The following is a 23205-nucleotide window of genomic DNA, read 5'->3' as shown; positions in this document are numbered from 1 at the left end:
CAAAAGATGGTCCCCCAATACTGGATTGCCAAATGAGGCCAGCTCCTGTAGAGGATTGCTCCTCAGCCTTGCAAATATCCCACCCCTTCTTGGCAGTTGAATGACTTCAGGAGGATGGTGGCGTGGTAGCCCGCTCCGAGAAGGCCCTGCGGGCCTCGGGGGGGAGCGGGAAGTGAAGCAGCTTTTTGTCTAGCACATATCTCTCATTCTGGCATTGCGTGCAAGGCTGAATTTAATTTACAGTAAACAAAATGCTATGTTCTAGTCTTTGGAAGTAAAGCTGACACGACTAATTTTTCAACAGATGAAGGCCTGTGAGATTTTGTAGATTAACAGCACAGAGACATAAATAAGTTCCCATCCAAAAAATTAATAAAATCTGTCTGACAGCATAAATGTTAACATTCCTGCAAAGGCGACATCAGTTACGTGAAAACATCATTTCTGCTCTGATCTCACAGATGATAGAGGCACTGTCAGCAGTAATGAGATCATGACTACATGGATAATTAACTTGTAATTCCTTTCTGAAACAGCAAACAATTGCACGGCTAGAAATGTGAGGAAATGACACCGAGTTTAATTGGAATGGAGGAAAACGCAGAGCTGTGTCAAGATGCAACAGACATTTCCTATTGCACTGTCTCCTGAGCTCAAGATGTATACACTGCGGTGTTCTCAAACATGCTTAAAAGTCTGCCAGCAAGGTTAGCTCTCCAGCGAGTTCACAAGCAGAATGTTTTGTATTCTGGACAACTGCAAGGGTTGTGGATTGCAGTGGGTACATAGAGCTCAAGTAATCACAGTAATCACAATGATCAGTAATAATATATGTCTTATTTTTTATTGGGTGAACCACTACTGAGCACAGACTGAAGCTTTACGTTCCTGTGAAAACCCTCCCCTGGCTTGGCCATTAGCCATTTTCTTCTCTATAAATAGCTTTACAAAGGTCCAGCATACACATATGGGGTTTGGATGTTGTATATGTGCAAGTGTATGGAACACCATGATTTCTGTGTTTTTCTAAATTCTGATGGTTTTTAGATTTTCTAGGTATTTTTTCTAGAATCTGATCTTAATTCTGACTCAAACCAGTAGTAACGTTTCTACTCATTTATTACAGACTTTTTCAAAGAGTAGCACACATATTTACATGTAACTGTTCAGCAATGCTGTATGCATGCATCTATCAATTTGAGCTGGTTTGTGCAGAGTGCACAGTCTGTGTATCTGACACAAGACAACCTGCCTAGAACCACAGCCTTGGAAATCACATCTAGAGTCAGTGACTGCACTCTGCTGGGTTTATTAATACCAGCTCAGAAATTGAGAGGATGCTCTGGCTTTAGCAAGGGGTGTGTACAAATGTTCCAAGTACTCCAGGTCCAGGAATCACACGGAACCTTCAGAGCCTTTTCTCAGTAGATGACATTCACCCTGGTGACACTCAAGTAGCATGCTGCTGAAGGACAGCGGGGGCACATCTATATTTGTGCCATTGCTCACTGCTGGCATGTCCCTATCTGAGGAAAGAGGCGGTCTAGGGTTACTGCAATAAGTCTTCCAACTGCAGTCATAGGAAAGTGGCAGGGAATTGTGTTTGTGTGAATTAATTTTTACTAGGGGAAATAAATGGGAAGTTTGATGTCATCTGAGCTATCAGAAGAATTTATGACGTCTTAAGATAGAAGGCAAGTTTTTAGGTAGTAACATTGTTTGCTGTATATTTCTGATAATTGACGGTGACGGACTTAAACATTCTTCACTGTAATTGTATCTGTCTCTGTAAACTGAGCAAACACATAATCTGAAAATCTTATTTAGGCAGCAGGGTTCCAGACAAGCTTAATTATGCTCATTCTAATTTATATAATTTAATTTCATTTTGGTAGGAAAAATATTTGCTAATTCACTTTTTTAGTTAGTAGTAGCTTCTAAGGGAAGCCTTATTGCTACCATTATGGGAAAAAAAGTCTTTTGGGGAGCCAGACAACATTTTCTGGTATGTTTCAAGATATTTTCTCTCTTCAGTATGTTAGAATTTGCATGATTTATTTTATCACCTTTACCATAAATAGTATTTCTGCATAACTTCAATGTTTTTGTCTACAGTAAGATATTGCTAGCTCTAGAATTCACATTCATGTTTGCAGTGCTAGAAGAGAATGGTGAATGTCTTTGTGTGCTTTCTTACAGCCCCAGGAGGCTGGACTGTTTTCAGTCATTGATATCAAACTGGGGAATGGGAAGTTTCTTACCATTTTTCACCAGTTCAAAAAGTTGCTTTCTAGTAAGTCACTGAATTTGTTGACTTTGTTAGCTCTGTTATCCTCACGAATATTAGTAAAATATTGATTAAATAAATTTGAGGTGATACCAAGTACTTGAAACTATACAGACAGTGAAAAGTAGTTTGAAGGCAAAGCTTATGTGAAAGCTGCAGAAGCACTGATAACCTTGTTGAGTGACTGAACTTTTATATTTTTTATTTTCTGTGAGAAAGTGGTTTCAAAGCTTGTATCTGTTTCACTGAGTTAGAAATACGTACAACTATAGATTCCTCAATATTTGGCTGAAACTTTTCCATGAACTCTGTTGATCGTAGTAGCAAATTCCTAGGAAAATGGACCCGAGCAGTTTTGTATCCACGATTTTGTTGAGCACTGGAGGGCTGTGGGAACACTGCAGCTGACAGAGCACCAGGTGGTCTCCCTGTACTAGCATTATTTCATGTGCTATTATTAATAGTGGGAGGGTGGGAAGGAGTGGGCTTGGGGAGTCAGCATTAAGATTGTCTGCATACCTGTTGTCCCACATGCATCTGCTTTATCATACAGCTTGATATTTCACATCCATGTGCTCTTTTCACACCTCCCACGTTGCATGGGATGGATAAAGTGTGCAAGCTCTGGGTCAGAGCAAACTTCTCTCAATTCAAGGGTCAATGGCCTGCCTTGCTTCCTAGTAACTCTATGCTGTAACTCTATGCTATGATGGGGATCATCGCTGATCTTTTTCTGTGAACTTCTTTTATGTGAAAAAAAAAATATTTTCACACCTGCAAACCCCCAAAGGGCAGTATGTATCCCTGTTTTTTAGAAAGGTTTGGAGACCTGGAGTCAGAATAAAGTTAAAAGAAACATCAAGTTTCAATTTCATGAATGATCACTTGAAAAATTGAGAACAGGGTTTTTCAGGTCATTTGCTAATGTATTATGGGTCACAAGAGAGGGCTTCCTACAGGATGCCTGAGTGACAGTACAGTGACAGTGCTTGCCAGCAGCTGAAGGGTAAACAGAAGGGTGAACTGCACAAGATACCTGAAGCACAGTCGCAGTGCTGAGCTGAAGACAGGACTACTCCACAGTTTGGAAATTGGATGTCAGGGACACAGATGAGCCACTCAGAAGACAGAAGATACACACCAAAGACACAGAGGCAAGAAAAGCCAAGCATCCTGATAGGAAATGACGCTACCAGCTTTGTTTTTTCCCATGAATACTTCCAGGCCCTGAGCAGTCCTCGTACAAACCTATTCCATCTATACATTTTTAAGTAAGAAAAACTCATGCTTGAAATCAAAGTATGTAGCTAAGGATCTTTCCTTTCTATTACAGGGCTGAGAGTCATCATCCCAAAAGCCTCACTGAGGATACCAATGTCAGCCAGATCTGGCAGGGCAAGACAATATGAAAGTAGTGGCCAGCTGCCTGATCAGTCAGGTTCCCCACCAATTGCAGATTCTAGTGAGACTGAGGCTGAAGGCTTGATATTTTATCACATGGATCTTTATGGATCAAAGGAAAGGTTTGATATCTTTCCCGAGGAGCCATCCGGTCAAGCAGACAGATCTCGGGGGAATAGCAGAAAGGAACCTGCACTGAGCAGTGAAAAAATTCAGCACTCACAAGAAGCTGGATATGACTTGGAAAAGGAGGTTGCAGAGCTGGCCAAGATGTATGGACTTGATGAGGATAAAGAAAAAGAGCTTGAGCTTCTTGGAGGACATCCGCAGACGGTGGAGAGAAGATGGCCACCTGTTCACACACAAAAAGCAGGATCACAAGGCTCTGTATACAGTGCATCAAAAAGCAGCTCTCCCGTGAAAGATCAAAGTACAAAGCAACAGGGACTTCCTGGCGAGGCTTCTCAAGATGAAGATCAGAGCAAAGCCAGAGCAGAGGATGACGCTGAGAGCCGCACATGGTCCAGAGAGGGGCTTAGCAGCGGTGGCATGTCAGATGAACGGAGCAGCCAGGCAGTCAGCGAGGAGGAGGAAACAGCAGATGTTTTTTGCTCTACCTGCAAGATGCCAATCCGGGCCTTTGACAAACTGTTTGGTGAGCACAGGGACCATGAGGTGGCTCAGCTCTCCAATGCCGTGGAAAGCGAGAAGGTAAGAATAGAGCAAGTGTGCTGTGGTGCCTCTAAAAGTGTTTGGATATGCTGAGACTCATGGTGGGTTTTTCTGGTAGGAGGAGATTCATAAAAACATGTGCAAATTGGAAGAACAGATTGCTCAGATAGAAAACTTTGCCAGTCACTTGGAAGAAATCTTCATCACTGTAGAGGTAAGGCATTTCTCCTTGGGCTAACGCTTTGGTACTGGGGTTGGAACTGTTTTGACAGAGTCACAGTATTCAGTAGTTAGAGGGGTAAGTAATTAGAGTACCAGAACTCAGAGTTATCTTGGGGTTTGCCTAGACTGGGGTACTCTGAAAAATTCATTGTAATTGTTTTTTTAAGTGGGCTGGTAAAACCACATTAAACCTTTGCACAAAACTTGCTTTCAGAAATAAAGCCATACCCACCCAGGTTGTCTTAGTTTGAAGTGGCCAATCCATCCACAGCGTACCCTTTGTGCTCACTCGGTTTCATTTACAGATCCAGGCAAACCCTTGGACCAGCTGCTTCGAGAGACAGCACTTCAGGGGTTGTGCTCCTGCTTGGCTCATGTCAACTTGGCCCTGGGGGAAGGGGTCCAGCTGGTAGCAAGTCAGATTGAAGCCATAACTCAAGGCACCTACTGTCTTTTCTCTGCTGCATGTGGCACAGAAGGACATCAGTGCCTGAGCAGTGGGCAGCTGCTGACAATAAAGCCTTGCCTGCTCCTTAAATCTTCCTTCGTAGTGCTTTCTCCAGCAGCAAGTGAAGATACCAGCATTAACTGCTCAGCTCCCCCACAGTGAATCCATGGATCCCACTGGGTTGCCATGGTTTCTTTAGTGGAAGGATTTGCTTGGTTGTGTAGGTAGAAATACTGGAGAGATTAGGGCTAGGATCTAGCCCAAGTTGTGCTCCCTAGGCTTAGGTTGGAGACAGTTGCTTTGCATCATTGTTTTTATTATAATTTCTGATGCTCTTATCATGTCTGGAACCAAATCCAACACGCTTGTGCCTCAGTGAGGGAGAAATATTAGAATGAACACTTAAAATGCAAGTTAGTCAAATAACATCTTCTGTGTACTGGCATTGCATCACTGTCAAGGAGAATTTTAGGCAGGCCTGAGAAACATTTTTCATTGGCTGAGTTACAGATCAGGTCTGATACCAAGGAACAAAACCCCAAATGCCTTGCAGGAGAATTTTGGGAGGCAGGAGCAGAACTTCGAGGTGCATTACAACGATGCAGTGCAAGTGCTTGCTCAGAAGTATGAAGAACAGTTGGAAGCTCTGGGGGAAGAGAAGAGGCAGAAGCTGGAAGCATTGTATGGGCAGCTCGTCAGCTGTGGGGAACATCTTGACACCTGTAAGGAGCTGACAGACACAACCCAGGAGCTTTACCTGGAAAACGACAAAGCCAATTTTATGAAGGTAAAGAGCTTTGATTGTCAAGGCCCCTTCTAAGTGCTTTTTGCTGCTTGCAGGTAGTCTACAGGTAGTCTACTTCATTGCTAGAGAGTATTTGGGGTTCCCAGTCTGAGTGCTGTCACTGCTCTAGGTGCTTGGCATTGGGCATTGACTTGATGGGGCAACACAATGGGGCCAAAATGCAGTGGTAGTAGAAATTTGTCATTTGGATATGCAATGATTTAGGAGTCTTACTGGGATTCAGAGAGAAGATAACTCTAAAAAAACTTGCCTCAGGAAACTGTGGAAACACTTAGCAGTGTTCATTGCCCCACGCAGGCTCAGCTCCCTTGCTCTGTCTTGGGCTCACAGGAAGCAGGCTGATGCATCTACTTTGGAAGATGTTTCTTTTCCTTGCTCATTTTTTTGGACAGCTCAGCTGAACAGGAGGCTCCAAACTAAATACATTATGAGCTCCTGCAAAGTGATGGATGAATCCCACTGTTGAGGAGGTGTCGAGAGTTATTTCTCTTAAAAGGTAGAAAAATAATAGGGGGAAAAAATTCACTACTGATGAATGATTGCTCTAATGTAAGCTGTCCTGTAACTTGGATGAGTGGGAGTATTTCTATAGCAAAGTTACAGCAACTTCTGAACTGGACAGTAAATGAAGCGCTCAAACACCTCCTGTCCATTCCAATGGAAGGACTTGCATGGGCAGTCCAACCTGATGAATTCTTTTCATGAGCTGACTTTTCCATTCCTCTGCATCTCTGGGAATAACTTTATTTTCTCCTTATCTCATAAACAGCTCTACATCATCCATAATAACCACTGTTCCTATCTTTTGGGGGGTGGGGCTGAGGGTCCTCTCCCCAGCATAGCACCAAGTGGTGAATAGCTCTTGCTCATGAGCTCTCAGCTGCTTAGGTCCTCCAGGGGCTGTATGGCTGCCTTCCAGGCCACTCTTTGCCACACTGACTGCAATCAGTGCTGGCCTTTGGTCTCTTGGGATGTTCCCAGTGTGGCCCTTGGCTGGGCAAATTATGGTAGGAATGCTCAGATTACCTCCAATACAGACAACGTTCACAAAGTTATTTTCACCAACCATTGTTGTCTTCTGTTGGCTTTCCTTCTGAGGAAGGAAAGAGTCTAGAGCCTAGCTGGGCAGATGCTGCTCCCTGCTTGATGCTGCGTGTTATCTTATTGGAAATGCCCCATGACCTGTCCATTTGAATGGGCTGTCACAGAAAGCTTTGCTCCTAGAGCTGTGCGAGAGCCAATTAGCTCACCCCAAGGGCTGCATTTGGGACATATAAGACAGGTCAGCAGCACGATGTAGTCTTCTCTGGCCTGATGCAAGAAATACATCTTTTCTGTCTTTAACACACACTCTCTTTTTTTCTACAGGCAGCAGTAACCATGGTTGACAGGTAGTATCACAGTTTGGGATTTTTGTGTCACATTTCTTCCTGCTAATCGGAGCTGTTATTGCAGACATTTGCATGTTCTATATTCCATTCAGGCACACAGATTTTACCTAAGCTACTAGAGCTATGGAAACCTTTAGTATTTCTTGTCTAAACTGCTGCAAGAGAAGTTGCTCTAGGAAGTTTAACGCTCAAAACCAGTTTTGAGCCAATTCCAGAAAAACTCAGAAGGAGAGTTAGAGCATGAATAAATCACTGTTTTCAGCTGAGTCATAAGGAACCAATTTCAATGACTGAAAAACAGGATTCCTAAAGATCTTGAAAGAAAGGCCCTGGATACAAATCTGCCTAAAACCAATCTCCCTAAATAGATTACTAACAAGCTAATTTATGCATTAATACAGAGGGGTAGAAAGTCAAGCTGTAAGTGCTCAAGGAAGATCATGAAAGATGTTGAAAGAGTTGGAAGAAATCTTAAGCAAGACTACATAATTTACATTATATATATATACATATTTAAATTGATTGGCATCCGTTTTGAAAACATACAGAAAAGATACTCCTTTGTTTCAAAGTCACAACACCTAAAACCATGAGATCCTGATTAGTAACAGAGTCATCAATTCTAAAAAACTAGATGAAAGCCAAGGAGCTAATGGCTTGTATCCTGCAGGGGGGTGCTAGGGGAAACCCCACGCACCTGCTCCGTGGCAGCACAGGCCACACAAAGCATGGTCCCACAGTCCCGTCTGCATCCAGCTGCTTGCGTTTGGCATCTTGGACACTGATCTGATGTGGCCACACACCCAAGCAAAGGGCATGGGAAGGCTGAGCTTTAAACAGCTATGGAAACATTGTTTTAAGGAAACAGCTGTTAATTTAGAGCTTGCTGTTCTTTTCCTTTAAACAATAGATATCATAGAATGGTATCTCCAATACCATGGTACTCCCAATTAGACTTTTTTTTTTTTTTTTTAATATTTATAGACTGGAAGAATTCTTAAGGAAAGAAGTGGATTTAGAGCTTTCAACACTGCCAGACTTTGAAGAGCGCAAGATAGATTTCTCAGAAGTTGAACAACTAATGAACTCCATTAATACTATTCCAGGTACTCTTCCTATCTGATTATTATTTAAGACTTGTTTACATTCAATCAAGTATATATATTAAACAGAAGTCCATCACTTCTTTTAAAGGAGAACTGCAAAGGCAGAGTTAGCTTCTCCCTAACTTGCCCTCTAGATATTTTTAGTTTTCCTATATATGCAGAGACTCTGGAAGTTATTTCTGTATTTTTTTTCACTTGTTTTTAGTATAAAATTACCAGAACTTTCTAGTTCCCTGCTTTTGCTGGATGATTTCCTAGAAGACTCACAAAGCCACCCACCTTTTTGATGACGGGTCAGGCATGCTGAGGTGGTGATAACTTGTCTTTCCTTGTAGTTACTTGAATAAAACACAGGGGGATACCAGAACAATACCAATCAAACAATCTTTCCAGCTTCTCTCAATAACTAGATTTCAGCGCTTTGTTCCTCTGCTATTTAGTAAATGTTTTCCTGTCACCCACAGGAAACAAAGCAAAATCCAAATAAATTCCTAATGATAAAAATAAATAAATAAATAAATAAATAAATGAGAGAGTAAACTTTTTCTGGCACACCACAAATAGTCAGAAATAATCAGACAATATGCATTTTTTTCCTGCCCATACACAGTGGTTTTTAAAAGGAAAATAGCATTTACCACTTGCTTGTTTGTGCTGCTGACCCTCTGTTGGACAGCTTTTCATTTGTCTTTCCTCTCGAGGCTCTTCAGCAGCAGGGCTGGCCCCCAGGAGTGCAGTGCATGTTGGATGCTGCTCTTGCAGGGCTGTACTAGCTGGCTGGGGAACAGCAGCTCTCAGAGATGGGGTGGTGAAGTTTACAGAGGAGTGAGCTGAGGTTTTTGTTGTTTTGTTGTTCTGATTTTGATTTGAAGAAAGAAGAGTTTGTACACCAGAGACCTGATTCTCATCTCCAGCTATTTACTGGGTCAGCTCCTAACTCTTCTCCATGTGACAGGAACATGACTCCACTCAATGCCTAGGCTTTGTGTTTATGCTTTTGTGGGAGGAGAAGTGTTTGCTTGTCAGCAACAGATCATGCTTCACGTACATTCAAAAACCGATCTATTTTTCCCTCTGCAGCTCCTTGTGCCCCTGTGATCAATCCCCAGGCTCCCAATGCAGCGACTGGCACCTCACTGAGAGTTTGCTGGGGCCTCTTCTCAGATGACACTGTCGAGTGCTACCAGCTGTGCTACAAACCAGTGAGCAATGAGAGGCACGGTGATGAGCAAGCAGGTAAAGGAGGCTGAGACCCGAGGGGAAAACCTTGGTCCCCACTGGCAAAAACAGCTTGTTCCAAAGTGGCAATCAGTGCCCCTTCAGCAGCTACTCTGCCACCAAAATGTCATATGTGCCACCACAGCTCCTGCTTCCAGCTTTGTTACACTTTCCCTGCCCGGTCTGTCATGCTGCCAGCTGCATCAGGACCCATCACAGGCGCAAAGACAGGATCATGGGAGCATCTGGGATAGCAATAGTGGGAAGGAGGGGCAGTGGATGCAGTCAGGTCCCAACAGAAGCATTTCCTTTCCTGAGGGGCAGACACTGCAGCAGACACATACACCGCATCCACTGCAAAGCACGGTATTTTTAGAAAGCAAATCATCCTATTATCGGCACGCCCACTTAAACCCCCACAGTCATTTTACAGTTTATCTCAATGCTAATAATAGGTAGCAACTCCCCAACACCCACACACCCAAAAAAGAACCACAGAACCATTCTAAAATGTCTCAGCTTTATGATAAAACTGCATTTTCTAATAGCAATGTTTCAGAACCTTTACTGCAAACACCCAGACACTTCTCAGATTCAAGTGGAAGCCTATACAGTGCCAAATGGCCATTTCAGAAAGAAAAGCAGAACTGTCCAAATTTTATAAAACAAAAAATGAAAAAATAGTATTGAAATTGCTTCAGCTCTCATCCCGCTGCTGGGGAGAGCTGTATGGATAGCATCCCCAGAGTGGTAATGTGCAGGGTCTTTAAAAAAAAAAAATCAGTGATGGGTGGTTGACATACCTTTCTGTTTGTTTTTTCCTGAGTGATGTTGCTCCTACAGAAGCTGATGCATTATCCAATTTGTCAGTTCTTAGGTGAAGCAGCCTAGTCAAAGGGTAGGGAGTAAAGGAGCTCTTGAACTCATCACCCAAAACAATAAACTGCAACTCCCATTATTTGAGGAGGCCTTGGGGAAGGGCGGGTAACTGTGTAATGACACTAAATACTTTGTTTTTTCCATTTCAGAGCATATGCTAAAAGTCAAAGAAACTTACTGCACCATTACTAATCTGTTGCCAAATACACAATACGAGTTTTGGGTCAGTGCTTTAAATGCTTCTGGCATCAGTCCACCAAGTGAAAGAGCTGTTTATGTAACAGGTAAATGTATTTTGCTCATATGACTATGGGATTTTCATAGTGAAATTCACTGTAGTCCTTGGACTTTATGTCAGTAATGCATGTCAGAGTGAGACCTTGAAACACTCATTCCAGAGATCTTTGACATCTTAGAGCAGAGAAGGGATGAACCTTTATGGCAAAGATAAAAACAATGATAGAAAGAGAATGAGCATGCACAGAGACAAGTTATACCTCCCTTTTCTGACTAATTATCTTGGAACATTTATAGTCCAAATGAAGTTTTTGAATAGTACTGTTAAACACCCTGCCTGCTGTTTATTGTCCACTGGGGAAGCAGCTTTCTTTAACCGTGTAATATTGAGTAAACAACTTTGCTCTATGTTTTAAAATTCCTTCAAGCATGCTTGTTGCAAACACCTTCAAGCAATTTCTTAAATTGCTCTTTTGCCTACTTTTTAGCTCCTTCACCACCTATAATTAAGAGTAAAAAGATACGAAGCTGTGAAAATGCAGCACTGGTGTGCTGGGAATCTAGAGATATTAACCCTGTTGATTCCTACATGGTTGAATTGTCCAAGCTGACAGATGAAGAAAATGATGACACTATTACCGAGTGAGTCACTATTCTATCAAGTTCACAACATGTAGAGATGAAACCATTTAAAGTCATGTGACACCAGGTAGCAGTAAGAAAGGACCCTTTGGTCAAAAGCCTAAGCCAATGTGTTCAGAAAAGTGCAAGGCCAAGAATGTGCAGAACAACCTCTGGGGAACTGTGGACCATACAGGGCTGAAGAAATGATTTGTGCCACATGAAGCATTCTAGTAGCCCGTGATTTGATTTGCCTGGGGTAGGGAGTAGAAAATCTCAGTTGTGATTAGGAAATACCTGTATTGACATTATCAGAAACTGGATCAGGCACACATATTCAAGCTTTTGATTCTTAAAAAAATTATTGGACTAACATCAGCCCCAAACTACTTGGTTTTGGAGGTTCCAGAGTGGCACTGCAAGAATAAGCAGTTGGGTTAGCTCTGCGTGTCAGTATCTCAGGGTACGGTGAAAGAATACACCTGTGAATCTGCTCTTCCTTTTTTCACTATGACTTAGCCCAGCCAAAAGGAAGAAATATATAAAATCATAAAATCCTATCACAAAAGTCTAGCTCTGTTACAATGGCATTGAAATACCCTCTCCCTCCCTGAAAAACAAGCTGCATGTGTTAGTTCATCCATTAAGTATATGGGAAATTTAAATGGAATTTAAATAATTAGATGCAATTGTGAGTGACGGTTGTGGGAATATTTCATAACAAATTATCTAAAAGAATTTGATTTCTGTGTTTGCACACTATCCATGAACAGCCTGTGGTATTTTTTCAATTTTACTCTCTGCTGGAAATGGTTTAAGGACATTTCCCATTTTAGAGTTGCAGAAATATCTTTCCATATGAAGCTTACATATAAAAATTCAAGATATGATGTCTACTTGTGAGCAGTCAAATGAGATAATATTTTCTCCTGACCTCTGTTTTGGCAGCAACTTCTGTTAGGAACTGGATTTGACAACTTACGAGAAGCAAACTTAAAATTCGTTTTACTTTTGTAGAATTTACCTTTATAAACATTCATTTCAGTAAACTTAATTGTATAATTGTTAATGGAAAATGAATATACAGGGCATGGGGAAAAGCTTTGAAACAAATGTAAAAATCTCAGAGTCTCTCTTACCTCTGGCAACTTACTAGTAAAGCTGAAATCTTGTTGAAGGTTATAAGAGAAGCTGATTATGTAATTTCTTCTCTGTTGTTCAGAAAAATAATCTCAAAGGCCCACCTTTGTTCTCTACCCTATCATTTTCCTCGGATTTATTTTCTATAGATCTATTGTTGGGATTCCTAACTGTGAAGTCCTAATTCACCTCCAGCCAATACAAAGCTATCGCATCTGTGTTAGAGCCTTAAACCTGGGTGGTTCCAGTGAAAGCAGCGAGCCTGTCCTGATACACACCACAGGTACTGTACAGCTTGGATAACTCCCGCAGCTTACCATAGCATCTATTATCCCAACAGAAAGCTTCCTGCTGGCTCCAATGGTGCCTGGATCAGGTCCTAATCTCTTACATCTAATTACACATCTGGTAACATTTTAGAAATGAAAAAAAGTCTTTTTGTAACAATAAGTGTATTGCTTTAGCTCTGTTATTCAAAAACATTTTTTTTTGGCCCACTTTCTTTGAGAAGAAAATTTCTGATTTAAAAACATTTTTAAAGAATAGATCAGCCCAGTGTCCCCAGATATCACCAGCTTGCCAAGAACTGACACACCAGGGAAGACAGCTGAGGTGTGATTTCAGTTTACTTTGGAGATTACCTTGAATGCTGCTGCTGGAAGGTATAACTGAGGCAGTCAGCACTTTCCCATGTGGGTACCATGTGGGTACGTGAAACCTTCCTGTGTCTATATTAGCACATCTCCTGCTTGGCTGGGGGAAGCTCTGAAGGCTGATCTATTTATTTGTTGGAAAAAGGTAGTCCAGCTTTCAGCTGAAAGTTTTGGTTTCTGGTAACTGTCACAGTATTGTGTTACCCTCTCTGCTCATAGTGCCTCACTGGACATGCATTAAGCTTCTCTGTCAAGGGGAATTTGGAAGCCCTTTCACTTCCCAACCTCTAATCAGAGCTCATTTTAGTGCCTTATAATTACAGACACCCATTTTCATCTTTAACACAGCTATAACAATGCTGCAACTTTGCTGGGCTGTCTCAAACTTCCCATGTCATTCACAAATGCACTCACACCACACCTGTCTCTCTTCTGCACTTACCTCGTGTGAGAGATTTGCAAATTTTGCTTATTCAGCAGGCTGACCACACACCCATGCAAGACATTAGTCCCTGAACAGGCTTTAACACAGCTCTGGCTGCATGTCAGTTACTCATCTGCCTGCTACACGTTGGTGACACCCCAGAAAAGACATAGTCACTGTTACATCCCGAGGGAGGAGGACTCGTGCGACTATTGTTTGTGTCTATTTCAGCTACTCAAATCAAACTCAGTATTTGACATTACCATTTTTGCTAGCACAGCATGTCTGTATTCAGCAGCACATGCCTATAATTGTGCTGTCATTGTTTGTGTTGTATTTGCTTTGAAGTAACTGCACTTTGATTATAATGATTTAATTTGGGATTAGCACAGAGAGATTTATCTTCTCAGAGCCTACATTATGTAAACAGCCAATGCAAATTGTTCTGTCAGCTGCAAGCACTCACCTCCAGCGCTGGGAATGACCTTTGTTTCCTCCTTGCTGGGGCTGATGCACAAACACAAACTACTACAGCAGCCCTGGTGCCTGCTCAGCCGAGCACCGTGTGCCAGACATGCCTCATGACATCTCCAAAGGTGGCGAGGCAGAAGTGCTTTCATCTCAGGCTGGTGTAGCCGACCTGCCTCTCTGAGGGCTGCTCTGGGGAGGAGCTGCTGAAGCACGAGGGATGTTTGCTGCGCTGGTCAGGCAGCTCTCTCCCAGGCCTCACAACTCCTGGACAGAGGGGGGCACACACTGCTGGGGGCGTTGTAGCAGCTTTTGCAGCAGTCCCCCGCTGGGGAAAGCTCTCAGAGGGCTGTTAGCATCAGTCGCATCCAGCCCGCACTCCGTGAAGACAGGAGGCTGAACTGGGTGGCCCTTGGGGAATGAGCCCCACGCTGGGGTGCTGCGTGTGGCACCTTTGTAGTCATCCCTTCTCTTTGGTGTGCCCAGCACTTACATGTATATAGAGGAGTGGCGCCATGAAGAGGGCTTTAAACCTCTCCCTTCTTCTTTCAGTGATTAAAAATATATCACTTCAGCTCTGGGGAAGATGACGGAATTGGACAGTCTGTTGCAGGAAGGAGCTGTCATCTTTGAATAGCTGCTTCCTGTGAAATGCCTGCAGCTTTGAGCCTTGGCTGGATTTAAAACTAGGCTAAGGCCCATTTTCTGCTTTTCACAAAGCTGTAACTTAACAGTGTTAAGCTGTGAGTTGCTCCTTTAACACCCATTTATTTGAAAAATCTCAAAACAGGACAACCTGGTCCTCTCAATGTCAGCCAAATTCCTTCCAGAACGCTGTTAATCTTTTTGTGGATCCTAACATTTCCCCCACACCCTTGCTGCAAACCATAATGCCTTAAGGAGTTGCTGGAGTTCTCAAACATTCTTCTCTCTCGCAGGCACCTACTTCTGTCTTAATGAGGACACAGCCCATCCTTTATTGGCAATCCTGGATGATGGATTTACAATTGCCTGTGATGAACTGGAAAACCCGGAGTGCGATCTGCCTGTCTATGATAACAGCTTTACAAGGTACACAAGATTATTTCAGTTGCAACTAACGTGTGGTTTGTGGCTGCTTCACCCATCACACACCCCTACCTTGAATTCAACTCCACTAAAAAGGTGTGCTGGTGTTGCAGCTCTTCTCACCTCCAAGCCAGGCACAGATCAAGTAAAACTTCCAGACGATGTAGTAGATTTTTCCATCTTGGTTTTTGCACAAATTATGTTTGTCTTCAATTTTAGACAACTGTAAACATATCCAGAGGTATTTTAAAGGACTATAAAATACCTTTAAGAAAATCAGACTTATTTTAACCTAAACCATCTCTTTGTGTGATGTGTGTAACAACTTCTATTCATTTCTGAAACTTCTCCCCATTTAATTCCTTACAAAGCCCAAAGAACCTAGATAAATATCACACACACAAAAAAATCAAAATCCATTTACTCTTTAAAAATCTTAAAATAATCTTCATAATTATTAGTCTCTCTTTAATTATAGTGATCTAGCACTTGCAGATTTCCAAGACTCAAGGAGCTGCTCCTCTGTATTGGCTGTTGCTCCCTCTCCCCTGCCCCTTCTTCTGCAAGCTGCCAAGGTGATGCAGCCTTGAGCATAATGTGCATGAGTCTGCCCATCCTTCCTTCATCTCATTTTCACCCTGTGATCTGAGAGCTGTTTTCATGAAGCTCTGTTCAGTGGAAGACACTCAATGCATCTTATGTAAAACTTGTTCACTACAGTGAACACTACAGAACAGGCAGAAAAAAAAAATAAAATTGGTGCTTTGAGCACCTGAGCCTCTTGTTTGAAAGGGGCTTGTGTAGTACAGACATTTTAAAAATAGATTCCAGGAAGTGTCTAATGGAACATGGACAATAAGGAGGTGATAGGTGATAGCCAACATGGCTTCACTGAGGGCAGATTGTGCCTGATGAATCTGCTGACCTTCTACAACACGGCTACTGCATTGGTGGAGAGGGGATGAGCAAGTGACATCATCCACCTGGATTCATGCAAAGCATTTGACACTGTCCCCCATGATATCTTTGTCTCTAAATTGGAGAGATTTGCTGGATGGACCACTCGGTGGGGAAGGAATTGGCTGGATGGTTGCAGTCAGTGTTGTGGTCAACAGCTCAATGTCCAGGTGGAGACCAGCAATGAAGGGTGTTCCTCAGGAGTCGTTATGGGGACCAGCACTGTTTAACATCTTGGTCAGTGACACGTACAGTGCCATGGAGTACACCCTCAGCAAGTTTGCAGATGACCAAGCCAGGTTGGATGGGACTTTGAGCACCTTGGTCTAGTGGGAGGTGTCCCTGCCCATGGCAGGGGTTGGAATTAGGAGGGCTTTAAGGTCCCTTCTAACCCAGCCCACTCCATAGTTCTACGGTAATGGGGCTTTCAGCAGCTGTCATTGATTTTGTGAGCTGGAATCTCTCTCCCTTGTTAATCTTTGGAATTTAAGCATCCCATGGAAGTCAATGCACGTTAGCAAAGAGGATTACAGATGCAGACAGCCACATTTATGTGTAAATCTACTTACATGTTGGGCACCTTGAGCTAAATTTAAACAGGTATTATGCACCAAAGCAAATGCTAAAAAGAGAGGGATACAAATACTTATCCCTTGCTGAAAAATATAGCTGAATTGGTCAACTCTTTGCTTAGCTCATATTATTAGTTTTGAAACAGAATTAGGCCCTTTGCCATTAAAGTGAGAGCCTCATCTTGCCAAAATGCATCAGTTTCCAGTCAGCACCACAGAAACAACATATAAGCAGCACGGGCAACTGCAGATGCAGGGCAGTATGTGCTCACAACTCAGCCCCTGCATGGAAATGCAAGGCTGTTTTTGCCATACGATGTTACGAGGGGGCTTGGTTGGAAAGAGACAGGAGGTAGAAGATTCTCTTCATGAAAGTCATCATGATGATCCTAAATGGGATTTCATCCACCCTTCCACAGGGTGCTTTTATGTTTCACATAAGAAGCCAGAGCTGGCACTCATCTCATTCTGAACTCTGAGGCTGTTTTTGATGCCACTGTGAACTCTCAGAAGCCTCACTCATGCCAAGATGCTGTGAAAAAAAATTAAAGAGCCCTCAAGTTGAAATGACTAACGTTCACACAAGATTACATTGCAAACTCTTCTTACTAAAGTTTACACGATCTACAAAAGACTTATGTGCTTCCTAACCACAGCAGCTCCTGCAGTCTGATTCAGGTTTGCCTTGGTCGCTTTGCAACCCTCATTACTATGGTAATATTTTGTTCACAGATGTTTGCCCATCCATTTTGCATCATTCCTTTTCGAGCTGTAGCAGCACAGCCTCTCTCAGGCTCAATTTCAGCAGCCTTTAAGCTATTCCCAAGACACACACATGCACTTCTAATGAACTGTACACTACACTTACTTTACATGATTGCTGCTGGGGTGGCACAAAGTACAGCCCACCCTTGCTGTGCCTGTTACACATCAGGCCCTCAGCATGCTGAGTGCAGTTATTTCTTGGTATTACCTGGAGGTAGAGAAGCTCAGCCAGCAACATCCTTTGCCTCTGTAATTTACATCCTTCGACAATTCTACCTCAAAAATATAGAGGCTGTGACTCCACATCCAAATCTTCAGGTGTGTTTTGAAACATGCTATGCCCTGTGATGCAGCAATGACAGTTAATACACTATCCACTTCTTCTGAAGCAAAGCTGGGGTGTAGTCTTACAGGACTCATGCTGCCCTCTTAAATTGAGCTGGGTCCTTTCGCCCAGTTTTCTTGCTTCAGAAACTGTTTTTGCAGACTTGCCTCTTCAAAGGTACCAACTCCTTTGACTTACAGACTGTTCACGTAAAACAAGCTGAAGGGTCTCTGTGGCGTGTTATCTCTGTCAGTTTCCCTCAGACATCTTTTTTAAGTATCTGTTTTACATGGTTCCTGTCATGAAGGATAGCAGACTATGGTTCCTACCTTTTAGGATAGAAGCCAAAATCTACTGTCAAAACATTTACTTGCCCAGGTACCCAAGCATATTCCAAGCCCTACTACCATGTTCAATTCTTGGTGGTTTATCTACCCACATCGCTGGCTGGCCTCCCCCTCCCCAGCTGCCCCAGCAGTTTCACACTGTTACAGTGCTCCATTCCTCATAGCGGGTGACATAAAATTTCTTCCCGGCTTGTTTGGGAAGAAAACACAAAACATGTAGATTTTTTCCCTACTACACTGGGGTTTACCAGAGCACTCTTCTTTTCTAGCAAGTAAAAATTTCCCCAGACAACCCAGGCAGCACAGGATGCTATTCTTCCTAGTCCTGAAAGTGCCCAGGGCATTCATTCATACAAAGCTGCCCAAAGATAAAATAGGGTCGGTGTCACAAAGAAACCTGTCAGTTCCTCAGCATGTGGACTTCACTGTCATCAAAAATCTGCGCTGCACTATGGAAACAACACTATTTATTGATATGTAACATCCAGGTATATTACATAGCTAAACATTTTAAATAGCATTGCAAAGAGTCCCTGCCAGAGCATATTCCTGTCTCTCTCACAGGTGCATTGGGATTCTGGGCAGTCTGATCCCATTCCCAGGGAAGCATTACTGGGAGGTGGAAGCTGAGGAAGATACAGAGTACAGAATTGGCGTGGCTTTTGAAAACACTCCAAGACATGGTTATCTGGGGGCAAACAACTCATCCTGGTGCATGAGGCACATCATCACACCATCAAGGTAAGAGCTGTTGGAGGCTACAGGTCTCCTACACAACACCTCCTGCATGTACACCTGCAGACAGAGCAGCAGAGAGCTCAGGCCTACAGGGGTGGTTGGAGATCTTACATCAAAGCCCCAGCCAAACACTTAACCTGGGGCCTGTGATTATTCCACCATTGGCACTGTAATCCGGTGTCGAATGGATACTGAAACCTTTAAGCACATCCTACTGCTTTATGACATTCTCACATTGAAAGAGGCAGTCCCAGGAACAAAAATTTGAACAGAATCTGCATTACAGAAGTTAGCTATAAAGGCCTTGTTATAGGTCACTAAAACCCCAGTGGGAAGACAGCCAGTAACAGATCCATGCCACTTAGAAAGTACAAACCTAGCTAAACCCTGCTGTATGCACCATGTCTTGACTTCTGTCCTCATGGAGGTACTGGACAGGCACACCTGCACGCAGAAATGCCAGCTGCCCCTTATGCCTCCGCTGGGACTACTGGCTCTCCCCTGGACAATGACAACTGAACTAACATCATTGCCTTAGAATCTCACGGGAGATTCAGGCACCCTGTGAAGGACCCAGGAGTAAGCCTCAGGCATCCCTGAGTAACTCCCATCGCCTGTCTGAATGCCACTCAGCCTGCATGATTTGCTAGTGTGGTGCTGGGTCCCCCTGAACAAGGACACTTGGACGCCACCTGAGAGCCCCAGCATGCACAGTCAGCAGATGGTAACGATGGCACAGCATGCTTCCAAAGCTTCCTGTCCTTGCCAGCTGGTACACAGAGGTTTTAGATGCAGCTCAGCTGGCAGGAGCACACACTCCCAGGTGCTTGCTGCTCACAACTCCCCAGCCATCGGCCTGCTGCACAACCGAAGTCCTTGGCAGTGCTGGCATTTGCCTCCCACACAGCAAGAAGTGCTGCTTAATGAGAGGGACTAAACCCACTGAGGTTAATGACTCTTCCATACACTGCAGGAAGGCTAATTTGATTTGCTTGCTACATTGAGCTAAGAGGTACATTGAGGTTTGCTCTTATTCTTCTGAAGCAATGAGCATGGACTTCAGGGAAGAGAATGCAGAGCCAGGCCATTGCTCAGTTTGAGTCACTGTCATACCCAGCTCTACAGGGAAATTTTCTCAGGTTTGAGCAGTGTGGGTGGAGGAGGTGGTTAGTGAAGAAGCTGGCCCTTGTGAAATACCAGATAACTCACTTTAGCTGAATAAATCTTCTCACTTCAGCTCAGAAAGACACACGCTCCCATAGAAGTCTCATATTTTTGGTTGCAGCGTGCCACACTAGGGAGAGCAGATTGAGTAACTGTTACAGGACCTCAGCATTACTCAAACTGTGATTGCATATGGAAGAAGAGGGCTACCCTCACGACAAAGCAGTTATGTACAGTGCACCTTCACGGCCTCCATTAATCCACAGCTCAGGAATCATGATTAAAAGAAGTCACTCTCTAGTAAATGAGGGCTGGAAATTCCCCATCTACACCCCCCTGGCTGAGGAGGGAGCTGTCTTGTAGGAAGAGCAGCCAGAAACGTAATTTAGAGAACGGGGTTTGAAAAATGAAATCAAATGGTCTGGAGGATGCCGAGCCACACTCTGAGTCAGTCTCTGCCCGAGGGATTACACTCCCTCATTGCTGCTGCAGACGTGGGCGTGAGCAGTTCCCAGTTCCTGTGCCTTTGGCAGGAAAGGGGGCTCGGTACCACAGGCCCCAGGGAGCAAGTGGGCAGCACTGCAGGGCCTGGCTGAGTCACCTCATCAACTCTCCTTGGCTGGGCCTACAGCTGTGGAGCTGCAAGGCTGAGGAGACAAGTGGTGCTCTGGGGCAAGCCTAACCGGCCTGAAAGAGCACAGCTCCTTTATGCAGTAAGGGACAACTTCAGATAAAACCTAGTAGAGGAGAAAAATTAAGTCCCACAGTCTGCTCTGACCTCATCCTTTCCCAAGTGTCACCACCCAGCCGTTTGCAGCCAGCTGGGAACATGAAATAAAGGCCTGTTACATCCTGTTACATGGGTCAGGCAGATCTGAGCACTGAGGGATAAGGTCGTGAGGGATAAAGCAGCACTCACCTGCAGATAAACAGCCATTGCTCAGCGCAGGGGCAGGAGCAGTAAACACGGGGCACACAGGAGGGATGGGACTGTCCATAGCACACATGTGAAGTGGAACAAACACCCTGCCACATACCTGCGTGCACAAAGTGCTTCGCTTTGAGAGAAACAGGGCACCCTTCGGTATTTCTGACTGTGCTTCTTGCCTACAGGCACAAATACGAATTCCTGCACAGCGGGATGACACCAGACATCAGAATTACCATTCCCCCCACAAGGATTGGCGTCCTGCTGGACTATGAGAACTACAGACTGTCATTTTTCAATGCTGATATTGCCCAGCACCTTTACACGTTCAATTCACACTTCCAGCATTACGTCCACCCCTGCTTTGCTTTGGAAACACCTGGTATCCTACAGATACGTACTGGCATTGCAGCACCCCCATGGACAGCCCTCCCATAAACTGTGTTCCTCTGCTGCCACACCTACATATAGCATTGAGAAATGCCCTTTTTCAGCATTAACTGCTCAGGCACACTCCCTATAAACCAGCTCTCTCCTACGAAGGATGGCAAAATATCCCTGATCCAAACAAGCTCCCAGGCCTAAGCCTTACACAATTCCTCTCATCTTAGGCAGGATCTCAGTAGAAAAACATTAGTCAGAAGATCCATCAGCATCCTGGAGCTGTTCTCCAAATCACTGAGGGCTGAAACGACTCCCATCCTTCCCACAAGTGACATTGTTACCAAGCAGCAGTGGCAACTGGATTACTGTTTCCCCCAGTACCCATTTATGCTTGGGGAACTCCCTTACTCTACAGCAATTGTAAACTCCACTCCTGTGTCTGCTGAAGAGCTAAAAATTAAACGAAAAACAAAAATAGCAAAATGCATAATCACTGTACAGCTGCTAGACAGAGCTGAGAACACTCCAAGCATGAAGCTGATCTCACAATCAAGTATTCTCGCCACTACACAGTCTGTGACACGAGATAATCAAAAACGCCTCCCTTGTGTGTGAACTGTTAGTGCATACTATACGCAGTAAGTGGATTGAAACTGTGAAGCTTATTGAAATACTCAACCATGCCCTAGTCTCAAATATTTTAAATAAATGAGAAGCATTCTGTAAGAATGCTTTTTGTGAGGGAAAAAGCAAAACCAAAACCAGATGGAGGCGTTTTGCAGTGATTGGTTGCCAGTCTAAAGCACCTTTTTTTTTTTTTTTTTTTTTAGCTTTTTGTTTGTTTGTTTGTTTGATGGCCATGCTCATCCCTGCCTTGGTATATCCTCCATACTCATAGATTTTTCCACCCCCTCAGCACTGAGAACTTTTGACCTTTGATGCCATGTCCCAGAAGCCTAGGGGCTCCAATGTAGGCTGGAAGCAGCAGTCCAGTACTCAACTGAAATGTTCTTGTTCAGACTTCATTTCCAGACACGAGACAGGCACTGCCCCTCAAGCAGGCTGTCCTGCTCCAAACAGCCTCACTTGTGGATGTCAAAACTACCTGAGTTCAATCAAGACTCACTAACACAGAAAGAAGCTTTTCCATAAATTTATTGTACGTTCATTACAAAAACCATTGGTTCGAAATTTCCATTCTAGGGGTTAGTCAGGAACAGGTAGTCCCTACAACACACAGGGTCCACATGAATAAACAGAGCCTGGCAAAACTTAAGAGACTTGGTGTAAACTGTGTGCCAAATGCTTGTCTGTTCTTTCCTATTTGGCTGAGAGAAAGAATAAATGTGTCTCTCCAAAACAGGCTTTGCAGAAAAACATGTGAACAGGAGCTGAATACACTGCTACGGCAGGATTAGTCTCTTGAGTATCGATTTGTTTTGCAAGCCACAAAAAAAGGTGGGTTTAGCAACACTGAACTATGCAAGTATAGCTTCACAGCCTACCAGGAAGTCACAGATTTCCAAAGCAGAAAGGGTTGTTATGATTACCTTGTCACACCTCCTATGGGGCAGTCCAGAGAATTTCAGTTGCTGTTTCTTGCAGCGAGCACAACGCGTGTCTGCTAGAGACAGACGACTCAGCCAGCAACCACCACCAAGGCCCAGGGCAGAAGGTGGCCAGGTGAGCCTATTGACGTTGTAAGGCTGTACCACAGAACAGCAGCTACAGTGTACATCTGACAGTGCTGAGATAGCACCACACCCCAAGTTGTTTTAACACTATTTTTTTTCCCTTTGGATAAAAATCATATACCTTGATTCTGGGTCCAACTTCCCCCCGCTGGAACATGTTTTACTTTTACCTGCCAAAATCGAGCGCCACCATCTTCTTTACAATTAGAGAGACATCTGGAAGTAAAACACACAAGTATCAGAGCAGGGGTATTAGGATGTCTGAACCCCCCACCCACCAAGAACACCTTT

At 43.7% G+C, this 23205-nt stretch overlaps 1 protein-coding gene across 3 annotated transcripts; it reads left to right on the top strand.

Annotated features, from left to right (window-relative positions):
- Positions 1 to 1568: 1568 nt before the first annotated feature.
- FSD2 (fibronectin type III and SPRY domain containing 2) lies at positions 1569 to 22558 on the top strand. Of its 3 annotated transcripts, none has more exons than XM_084293772.1 (13): positions 1569 to 1694; positions 3621 to 4399; positions 4479 to 4574; positions 5584 to 5817; positions 7204 to 7226; positions 8211 to 8332; positions 9413 to 9568; positions 10579 to 10713; positions 11155 to 11308; positions 12577 to 12710; positions 14911 to 15043; positions 18571 to 18747; positions 21022 to 22556. In XM_084293772.1, exons 2-13 carry the CDS (start codon positions 3662 to 3664, stop codon positions 21272 to 21274), a joined length of 2355 nt encoding a protein of 784 aa, XP_084149898.1. In that variant the 5' UTR covers positions 1569 to 1694; positions 3621 to 3661; the 3' UTR covers positions 21275 to 22556. The 3 variants fall into 3 exon arrangements, with proteins under 3 accessions (XP_084149898.1, XP_084149897.1, XP_084149899.1); XM_084293771.1 differs by having other exon boundaries at positions 1576 to 2005; XM_084293773.1 differs by having other exon boundaries at positions 1579 to 1706; positions 21022 to 22558.
- The last annotated feature ends 647 nt before the right edge of the window (positions 22559 to 23205 follow it).

Source organism: Netta rufina (genome assembly GCF_964035555.1).
Source record: "Netta rufina genome assembly, chromosome: 11".
NCBI lineage: Eukaryota > Metazoa > Chordata > Aves > Anseriformes > Anatidae > Netta > Netta rufina.
This window is presented reverse-complemented; position numbering and strand designations above follow the sequence as displayed.